Below are 10,950 nucleotides of genomic sequence, written 5' to 3' on the forward strand. Positions count from 1 at the left end.
AAAAATAAAAAAAGTAATAAAAACATACTAATTTCAACCTGTCACTAAAAAAAAAAAAGGCAGGCTTTTATAAGTGTTCATTTTGAGAATGAAGTTAGCTTCTTCTTAATTCAAGTTTCATCAAATGCCTTTATCTATTTACTTTCAGAGAAAGTGAAAAACCACAGCATCCCAAGAGGAGTTTCTTAACAGCTCCACAGTCTACCCTACAGCTCCTCAGGCTTTTAATTATGCCTCTGGTCCACACTCAGCACAGGAGCAATGCAGAGGGTCTATCCAGGCAGCAAGATACCAATGATGCTAAGCTAACAAAATTGAGCCTCAGGTGAAGATACGTCTTCGTTGGGGAATATTATTTTAAGGTGTGTGAATTTTGTTTGTGCTGCTTTTGTTTAACTCTGTGAAGCTGTGATTCTTTGCCTGCCTAAAACACCTGATGGTCCTGATAAAGACCTGAACAGCCAATAGCGAGGCAGGAACAAGGATAGGCGGGGCTTGTAGGTAGAGAGGATGAATAGGAGAACCGAGGAAGAGAGGAGCAAGGAGAGAACAAGGGGAGGAGGACTTCAGAGGTCAGCCACGGCCAGCCGTGGAGTAAAAGTAAGATATACAGAAGTTGGAAAAGGAAAAAGTCCAGAGGCAAAAGGTGGTGGGGATATTTTAAGAAGAGCTGGTGAGAAGCTGGGCGGTGGTGGTGCACACCTTTAATCCCAGCACTCGGGAGGCAGAGGCAGGCGGATCTCTGTGAGTTCAAGGCTAGCCTGGTCTATAGAGCTAGTTCCAGGACAGGCTCCAAAGCTACAGAGAAACCCTTGTCCTAAAAAACCAAAAAAAAAAAAAAAAAAAAAAAAAATCATTCAACACTTCTGACATAAAGTAACTCTGGAGATAATGTGATCATATATGAAGCCAAGGCTTTCTCAAAAAAAAAAAAAAACCCACCTTTCTGTTCTCTAAAAAGTATCCTATAGCATTAGTGTATGCAACTAGGAAGACATCAAGAAGAAATTCAGGAAGCAGGAGGAGAGGCCTCCCCACTAAGAGGGTGGCAAGTGGAGGGACAATGGGAACCTAAAAGAGAACAGGGTGGTATGGATGCACAAGCAGGGGTGCCACTCAATATAAAAGAGACCCTAAGAAGAGTGACAGGCTCCAGCTGGGGACGTGCAGGTTTGGTCTGAAGCACTTAAAGCAATCTCATGGGGGCCACAAAAATAGCCAGGAAAGCAGCTTCGAGTTCAAGGCCAAACAGCCACACTGTGAATTAGTTCCAGGCCAGTCAGAGAGACATTGTGAGACCTTGTCTCAAAACAAAAGAGAGTTCCAGGTGCTCAGGGGGGAACTGGGAAGTCAGCGTTTAACGGGGACATATAGCTTCCACTTGGAGAGGTGGGAAAAGATCTGGAAGTAAATGCTGGCAACAGCTGGGCATGGTGTGACTCTGCAGAACCACTGAAGCTCACACCTCCTACAAACAGTTAAGATGCAAACCTGTTCTTTTGTTAAGTATTGCAAACAATTAATTTGACTCAATTTTAAAAATCAAACTGGCCAATCAATAGTATGCATATATTCTAAGAATGTGGAACCACGTGGGAGGGGAAGGAAACAGGGAGGAGATGTGGAAGTCATTTCTTCAAGAGAAACAAGAGGACTGAAGACATCCTGTGGTGATGGGAAGGGAGAGAGGTCCTTGGTCCTAGACCTCGTTCTCCTGTCCTGCTGGCAGAGTCAGGAAACCTCAGACACTAATCAGTGCCAAACTGCCCACCAAGGGCACGGTCTCCTAAAGCTATCACAGACAGGGATGTCAAGGGCAGTAGATAAAATGCTTGCTTAGGGCCAAAATGATGCACACCCTGGAATTTAGTGCTTTTCTCCCATTCCAAATCTCAAGAGCGCCTTCCAGAAAGCTCACAGTTTGCTTACAAAAGGAAAAATCTTCAGCCTTTAAACCTTGTTGTCCATTATATTCTGAGCCATGTAACTTAGAAAGCTACCGGATCATATACATGCCAGCTGCAAAGACCCCTGAGCACACCTCGAGACGCTCCCACGCGCTTGGGGATGTCTGATTCTTTCTCCAGTCATCATTCTGAGCACCCCTATGAGCTGAGGGTACAGGCTGTAGGTTCTTTTAAAAAGCGTGTCCGCTTACTGGTGTATCCAAGAATCCTGCCTGTGATGAAGCCAGAACCCTGCCTTTGGTTTGTTCCCTTTAGGGAATGGGAACGCCTCAGTTCAAGTGGCAGCATGAACTATGACTTTTTTTTTTTTTTTAGGCTCTCTAGCAGGCACTGGAGAGATGACCTGGTGGTTAAGAACACTGGCTGCGCTTCCAGAGGACTCAGGTTCAATTCCCAGCACCACATGGCAGCTCACAAACATCTGTAACTCCAGTTCCCAGGGGATCTGATGCCCCCTTCTGGCCTCTGTAGGCACTGCGCGAAATGTAGTACACAGACACCGTGTACAGACACCCAACACTACAATAGTACAGACACCTTGTACTACATTTAAAATGAGAAATCATTTTAAATTTTGACTTTTCCCCTTAAGGCTAGAAATTTGCAATCTGGCTCCCTCTCGGGATGCTGGGCAAGCAACAGCAAGTCACATGATCAGAAAGATGGCAGAGGATACCCCACCTATGTAGTGTTACTGAGCTGATATGTCTAGTAGGTTAGATGTAAGAAAAGCATTTAATGTTTAAAGTATTTTTAATTTATGATGGGCTTATTGGGTTGTAACTCCTTTATTAGTCAAAGATAAAGTGGATTTAAAAGTAAATGGTGACCAGGAATGGTGGCTATAACTGTAGTCCCCGAGTTTGGAAAACAAGAGGGCTGCCATGAATTCAAGGCCAGCCTAGGCTATAATAATGACTCGACATCTCTACAAACAATAGAATATAGGAAGCGTTGGTGAAGAAGTAGAAAACAGGACCCTCAAACATTCTGGTGGGAATGTGAAATTGTAAGCCCTCTTTGAAAACAGGCATGGCATTTTCTTAGAGCCTTAAACAGATTTATCACGTGACTCAGCAAATCTCCCTGATATTCACGAACACAAAAGCATGGCTTTGGCAGCCATTTTCATAATAGCCCTAAACTAGAACCAACCGGAAAAGCCCACTGACTGAAGGACAGTATAATGATCCTCCTCTACCCACCATCTCACTCTGTGTAATAACCATTGCCAATCACAGTCTGGAACGGCAAATGGAAAATTCAAGAGAAAGAATTCTGAAGTCTGAAATTGCATCCTGTTCTGGGCCACACAATGGAAGCTCATGCTGGTTCTCTCCACCCCAGGGACACGCATCCCTGCTTTGTCCAGTGTCTCTATGCTCTCCACCCTGCCTACCCACAGTCCCTTGTTCATCAGACAGACTGTGGTCGTGTTGCGGTGCCCGTGTTGAAGGTATTGTTATCTCGCTCAGTGGTCCCAATGCACAACAATGACAACTGTATCTTAGTGTACTGATCCTTTATACACAGGGTGTGTGTGTGTGGGGGGGGGGTGTCTACTTCATTAATTGTGGTCATTCCCTTACCATGCCTAATTTATATCCTAAACTCTATTATAAACATCTGCACATAGGAAATAACATAGTATGCATGGGGCTTGGTAGTATCAGGCATCCATGGAGCTTCTGTAATATAGATATTACAATATAATATCTATCTATATCTATATAAGGGATAAGTATAGATATACAGATAAGGGAACCACTGTGTGCTCTTACTGTGTATTGCTATTCAGCCATAAAAAGGGATGAAATATCATTCACTGCAACATGAATGACTCTTGTTGATACTATGCTCCACGAACGAAATCACAAAGGACACCACAGGCCACACATCTAGTTAGGGCTTCTATTGCTTGGACAAAACACCATGACCAAAAAGCAAGTTGGGGAAGCAAGGGGTTTATTTGGCTGATGCGTCCATATTGCTATTCATTATTGAAGGACATCAGGACAGGAACTCAAACGGCACAGTTCTGAGGTAGGAGCTGATGAACAGGCTGTGGAGGCGTGTTTGGAGGAGGTGGGACCGGCTTGCTCACATGGCTTGCTCAGCCTGCTTTCTTATAGAACTCAGGACCACCAACCCAGGGGTAGCACCACCCACAATGGGCTAGGTCCTGCCCCATCAAGCACTAATAAAGAAAATGCCCTACAGACTTGCCCACAACCCAACCATATGGAGGCATTTTCCCAATAGAAGCTCCCTCCTTTGATGACTCTAGCTGGTGTCGAGTTGGCATAAAACTATCCAGGACAGCATGTAGTTCCATTTCTATGTAATAACCAAGAAAAGAAGACTCATAAATGAAAAGGAGACTCATAGTTGCCTGAGCTGGGGGTAGGGACATAGTGAATGGATACATAGTCTTTCACTGGACGACAAAGTTTTCTAAAATCGGAATGTGGCTGTATTGCTCAGGCTGCATAACAGAAATTTATTTCCCAGAAGGAAGTCCAAGATTAGGGCAGGCACACGGCTGGGTCCTGGTGAATTCCGTCTCTAGCTTGCTGAGCACAACTCTCACTGTGTGCTCAAAGGGCAGGAACCCAATTGCACAGGAGTCCCAATGAGTGACTGAGATGGACAAATGACCAACATCCGGCCCAGGAGAAAGAGATATTAACAGACGATACCACAGGAAAAACTAAGGCCATATCTCCATCTGCACAGCTCTCTCTGGGGTGGACGGCAGGAGAGCTTCGGACTGGGACACCACGGATATAAGGTGCATTTATGCCTTCAGTTTCCTAATCTCCAAAATGAGGGTGAGAACAGAATATTCGCCAGGAAGCTTTACAGTCCTCACAGCAACCAGCAGCTGGATAAGCTTGCACCAGCACTTCAACTACACAGGATCTGACACATTTTGTGTGGCTTATTTCTTGCTTATTTTTGATACTATCTATGTATCCCAGGCTGTCTTCAAACTTACGTTCCTCTCCCTCCCTAATGCTGGCACAACCACACCTAGCCAGGACCTACTTTTCTTTGGATTTTGCTATAAAATCGCCTTCAACCAAATGTTCCCTGATCTGCCATTGTATTGCTAGTTGATGACGTATGAGCAACGTCATGCAAAGCACACATGAAAACAGTGCCCACAACAGACATGGCAGTCATCTGGTCCAATCTGTCAGATAAGGACAATGAGACGAGGGGCAGGGGCTTCCTGACCAAAGGTTGGTCCACCTTGCTAGAAGGCCTGCCTAACATGATTACCAACCCTCACCCCACCCCAGCTCACTGTTTAGTCAGTCTCTGTGTAGGAACTTCTCCAAAGAAATATCCTGCCTACTGGCTATAAAGATAGATGGGGAAAAGTCCCATGTGACTTTAAAGACTGTCAAATGCAAATTACAAACGCTCCATTTGAAAGATGACAACAGAAATGTTTTCAATGCTTCCTGTTTCTTCCCAAGCCTCCATCTCTTTACCAAAGCCAGTTCTTTTAAAGACTATGAACCAAACAACAGTTCTGCAGACCAGAGGTGAGCTATTCCCAGAGAATCGCTCTGGCATTTTTCCTTGTTACCTTGGTAACCGCTACCTTGGCACCCTTGTTGATGAGCTGAACCACATTCTCCGCTTGGCCTTTGTATGCAGCTATGAGCAGGCGTTCTGAAAGCGCAGCGACCGCATCCTGCTGGCTCATGAATCAGTAGAGAAAGGGGTTCTCAGGAAAGCAGGGGATCAGCTCCACGTGCAGCCTCTGGCTAGGACTGGAGTCCTCCGGGAAAGGTGCTCAGAATCACGGGGCATGCCTTGGTTACTACTCCATCTTCAGGTCCTGGGGAGGGGGGTCACAAAACAAAGCGGCCATCAGTGCCACTCAGCACACAAGGACAGACAGACATACCTCTGCTGACCGCAGGGCTTTCTTCTGGGTGAACAGCACAGGGGAGGAAACCTAGAGAGACAGGACATCAAAAGCATGTTTCCACAGCGTTTCGGAGTGGCGGGCAGCAGACTGTGCCAATCTCTCCACTTCCTCCCTCCTCAGGACCATTCTCCACAGGATAGGCAAAACTGGGAGGTTGCATTTTTACCAGGGAGAAGGAGGCCTGATATAACACAGGGCTGGAGGGAGGGAAGGTGGGGAAAATGATGTAATTAATTGTTTTTAACTTTAAAAAAGAGGCCTGATATGATTCCCTACACATCTCCTGGTCATTTACATAACAACATGTACTGTGAATGACCAGTCTTAGCCTTGTGGACCTGGTTCCTGTGAATCCACCATGGCAAGCAGGCACTCGGAGACCACGGTAGGCAGGGTGTCTCTTTGAGGAGACCTCCTCCCCAGCCCCGACACACACACACACACACACACACACACACACACACACACACACACACAGAGTGTACGTGATTTTCTCCATCCTTTCCTTTCTGGAAACGGTGCAGCCTTCTGAGTTCTGGAGCCAGGAGCTCAGATGGAGTTCTGAGCACAGACCCCAGGCGGACTCCAGTTCCAAACTGATGAAACAAACACTCCACCTTGTGAGGAAAATGATGCCCCTCTCAGTGCAGCCAGCTCTAGCACTACCGTTTAGGGTCACCTCCTCCACAAACACCCCACATGCCCTTGCTAAATCGGAGGAAAATCAATGGCCACTAAACCACTGGGGACAAAGCCTTCCGGTGTGCAGTGGGCTGGAGGCAGTAACTACAAACTTAAGCTCTCCTTTCATGAAAGGACCAAGTAGCTGTGGGCATATTCTTAGAACAAGCCAAGTCGGGGTACTGACTTCAGTTCTGTGGCAGGAGGGGGAGGAAGGACGTCTTTGCATTTTAAAATATGTTTATAGCTGTCACGGAGATGGCTCAACAGGTATAGGCACTTGCAGCAAAGCCTGAAGCCCTGGGCTCAGTCCCCTGCACCTGCCTGCTCCCTGCCCCTCCCCGCCCCCACACCGCAGAAAATGCTGCAGCAAAGGTCCACTCTTCAACCCAACACTGGATCATGCTTTGGTGTTCAGGAATCTACGGGCATCTTTCATAAGTGCTTCCAATAACTTGATGATCACTTCTATCTCAGCTCACATGACCCTGGGAGGCTGGGGTAGAGTCCCATATGCAGAACAGACACCAACCAACTCCATTCCCACAGCAGCAGGGAGTGAAATGGTATTTCATTATAAGAAATCTAGCCAGTTGTGAACACTGTAATTTTAGAACGATAATTCTTACCTACCCCCAATTCTTTATTACCACATTTCATATTGTTCTCCATCTGTTGCCCCAGATATGGGCAAAAGATAATCAGGAAAGAGAGAGAAACCTGGCAAGCCCAGTCTGCTCTTGCTCACCAGGTCACCAGAAGTACAAGTCTGGAGAGGGTGATGCCAGGAAGCACAGTGCCCCAGCTAGTTGGCCCTGAGATCCTGAGATGCGCATTTCCCTTCCTGTGCTGGGCATCGAGCCCAGGGCCTGTCACATGCCAGGCAAGTATGCTATCACAAAGTTACATCCCCTGCCCAATGCAAGAACAGAGTTAAGACTCAGCAGTGAGAGAAACAGCTAGAAATGCCTTTGGAAGGGCCCAAAGTCACATGACTATATTTGGGGCTTTATCTCCTGCCTGCACACACACACACACACACACACACACACACACACACACACACACACACGCACACACATGCATGCACACACACACGCATTGTCTTTATCAACATGGGGTGTACTGTTTCTTCTTCTGCAGGTGGGCTGTGTTCCATTCACACACATTGCTCCTATTTGCTGCTCCTTCGGGTCAAATGCTAGAACATCACTCTTTGCCAAATGCAGGAAAACGCACGGCATTAGCCGCCAGTTCCCCTAAGATCTCCCTCCCACCTGTGAATCCCTCCCCTTCCCTTCATCTACCTGTTTGCTCTCTCTCTTCACTTGGCTCCATCTCCACCCGTCCCTTCCAGCACCTTTCCCACACAGGACATCTGAGTCCGAGACAGCCTACTTCATACACAGCTATCCTCATTGCTGAGCCCACCCGGTCTACTCCAAAGCCTGCCGGAAAAGGTGAGCCTCTCAGCTGCACGGTCCCTGCCACCAGCCCCACAACCACAGCGATGCAGCCCCCCTTAGCAACAGACACAAGGCCCAACCGGCTTCTGCTAAATGGATTACTACCCCCTCCCGGCCACCCGTCTCATGCAACAGATGACGCCCCCCAGACAATGAAACTAAAGCCAGAAGTTCTTGTGGTTACAGCTGCAGGCTGAGATAGCTCTGCTTAGATAACGAATGGGTAAAGAGCCCTTTGCAAGTCCAGCCACCATCGCTGTTTTGTTTTCAAATCAAAACACTCCATTGGTGAGAAAATATTGACCAGCTAGCAATGCCATTTTATTTTTTGCTTTTCTGTGGCAGCTACATAAGAAATCCTTTATACCTCTGCCCCACGAAACCACCCCTATACCTGCAGGACAGTGGTCATTCACAACAGATCTTGGATACGCCCTGTCACCCCCCAGCATGCTGGCATAGGAAACTGCCTGCAGGATCAGCGGCAGAAACACCACCCTGGGTTATCAGCTCCTATCTGCAGCTAACACCATCCCCTCGAGCTTAGACTTCTCAAAGTCATTCTCAGTGTCAATGCTGGGATCACCTCACTGTGAGGACCTGCACCAGCAGGTGGAAAGGCTGCTCTGTTTCCTGCTTCTCCTCACGACCTCACGTGGAGTTAGAGGATGCTCTCCTCCCTGTCTGGGAACCAGCAAACTAGGCCAGATGGAGGCAGGCAGAGGTAGGGAGGGCTGGAGAGCCCCCAGGAGAGGAAGGAAACAGAAGGGTGTGACCAGCCTGCAGGCTGAGTTAGTCTTCACTGCTAACCTGTTGGGTGCCCTGGCTGTCACAGCTTTGGCCTCTCATTAAATCCCAGCCTCCTCTTCTATTTCTTTGTCATCCTTCAAGATAGCCTTGCTGCTGGGAGTCTGTCTGCCTCACAGCTGTCAATCACAGCCTCTGTCACGGTGTGCATTCTCACAGTGCTCCAGAGGGAAAAGCTTAAAGGCAAACTTGCTTCCGGGACTTCAGGCAGGAAGGAAGCAGCCACACAGTCGGTCCACAGAGAGCACAACACACGCAGGTGGGGGTGGACTCCAGGGACCCACTGCCTCCTTTCCTCCCAGCCCTATCCCTTCTGCATGCATTGCTCCCTAGTCTGCAGTTCCTTTTGTGTCTCATCACCGGGGTCAGAGGATTCCACAGATGCTCTACCTGTGAGGCGATAGTTGTTTGTTTTTCCTGTTTTGCTTCACACGGCAAAGAGTCTACGAGGTTGGATTCTGCTGCTTTATTGCAGATTTACAACCAACTCTCCCGGTGCCAGTCAATATCTGAAAGCCGCTACGTTTAGTCTCCTCCCAATGCACTAACTCCTCTAAACGAGCCCTTCTAAGAAAAGTCCTAGCCAGGCATTGTGCAGCACACTGCGATCAGGCCATCAGAGCCGTGGTTGGAGAGCACACATAGTTAGAATAACTAGCTTTTTCCACCGGAGGGATTACTCACACATGGGGCTGTCCTCCGTGTTCTTTCTGAAATGCGGTCAATTCTCTCCTGGTGGGATTCTAAGCTTCTCAGGGCTGCTGCTCCGGGCCGCTGATTCCGGAGGCTCAGGGATTTACCCACAGCAATTATAAGCCTTCTTCCTTAGCCTCCTCGGCCGCGATGCTAGCTGCATCACCAGACTATTAAGGCATCCATTCAGCTCCAGATGCTGCTCTATTGTCACTGTTCTGATTGCTGTGAGACCGCTCTCTCTTAGGAGCAGAGGACCTGTAGCCCTGCCGACAAGTCAGGGAGCCGTTCCCAGCCAAGGCGAGCGCTTCAGATGGATAAGCCGATGATGAAGCAGCAAAGTTTGCAGCCTGCCGTGAAGAGGGGCACACAGGCAGGGGCGAGAGGATCACCGACTGTCCTCACGGACACGGCTGCTGAAATGCTGGCATCCTGCGCAGCAACCCAGACACAGCTGCTGGAGCAGAGTCCCGTACGGGGACTGCGGTGTCTGCAGAGCAGACAGGGTCTGGCAGGGTGGCCACTGAGATGTCTATAAACGCAGTCTGCTCAAAAACTCCTCCACAGTGCACGCAAGGGAGCAGGCTGGGGAGGTGGAGGGCCGAGGCCCCTCTGAAGCAGATGATGCGTGATGCCCCTTTCTAGGCATCACAGGTGAGCCTCCCTGCCTACTTCCTCAAGCACCAGCAGCTTCCTGGAGACATAAGAAGCTTCTCATTTTTGCTCCAGCCAGGACAGTAGAGTTTTTGTGTGAAAATAGGATCAGTGGCTCTAGAGGTGGGAGAAGAGCTTGGTCAACAACCCTTCTGACTGCCATTCTGCCCCACACCTTCTCCCTATCCCCCTGAGGACAGCAGCCCCTGTGGCCATGGGGCTGGGATCCTGCTTCAGTCTTTTGGCACAGAAAGATGAGACTGTGGACTCTGGCCTACACACTGCACAAATGTGGAAATATACCAGGGAAACAATTGCCAGGAGACGATAGCACCATCTTCGCCTTTTCTTCTGGACTAGATAGTTTTTCATCTTAGTTCACCCAAACCCAATCATTCCTTTCCTACTGCAATCACCACTGGGGACCAAGTGAGAATACAGCAAAGATGAACACAGCTGGATCCCGACTTTGAAGAAACCAATAACGGGCCACCCTTAGGTCACAATGAAGACCCAAAAGACCAGGTGCCAGAAACAGACCAATGCAACCAGTTTAAAGTCCATTGTCTCAAAGATCTTTAACAGTTCCTCCTCCTAATAGCTATGCCTATAGCAGAGGCCTTCAGTATAAGCACAGGAACAGAGGTACAGAGGCAGGTGTACAGGGATAGAGGTACAGAAACAGGTGTACAGGGGCAGGTGTACAGAAACAGGTATACAGGGGCAGGTGTACAGG

The 10,950-nt window shown here is 48.3% G+C and overlaps 1 protein-coding gene across 7 annotated transcripts in view; it reads right to left on the reverse strand.

Moving 5' to 3' along the window:
- Ankrd6 (ankyrin repeat domain 6) overlaps positions 1 to 10,950 on the reverse strand; it is a 131,056-nt gene that overhangs the window by 45,659 nt on the left and 74,447 nt on the right. For 2 of the 7 annotated variants that reach the window (XM_005361948.3, XM_013351881.2), the window contains exon 2: positions 5,566 to 5,820. In XM_005361948.3, coding sequence (XP_005362005.1) covers positions 5,566 to 5,685 — 120 coding nt within the window. In that variant the 5' untranslated portion in view covers positions 5,686 to 5,820. Of the gene's footprint in view, positions 1 to 5,565; positions 5,821 to 8,454; positions 8,508 to 8,646; positions 8,700 to 8,870; positions 8,944 to 9,257; positions 9,316 to 9,551; positions 10,260 to 10,950 lie in introns of those variants that run through there. The other 5 variants (XM_013351880.2, XM_026786585.1, XM_026786586.1 and 2 more) reach the window with 5 other exon arrangements.

The sequence above is a fragment of the Microtus ochrogaster genome, linkage group LG5 (genome assembly GCF_000317375.1).
Source record: "Microtus ochrogaster isolate Prairie Vole_2 linkage group LG5, MicOch1.0, whole genome shotgun sequence".
Classification (NCBI taxonomy): Eukaryota; Metazoa; Chordata; class Mammalia; order Rodentia; family Cricetidae; genus Microtus; species Microtus ochrogaster.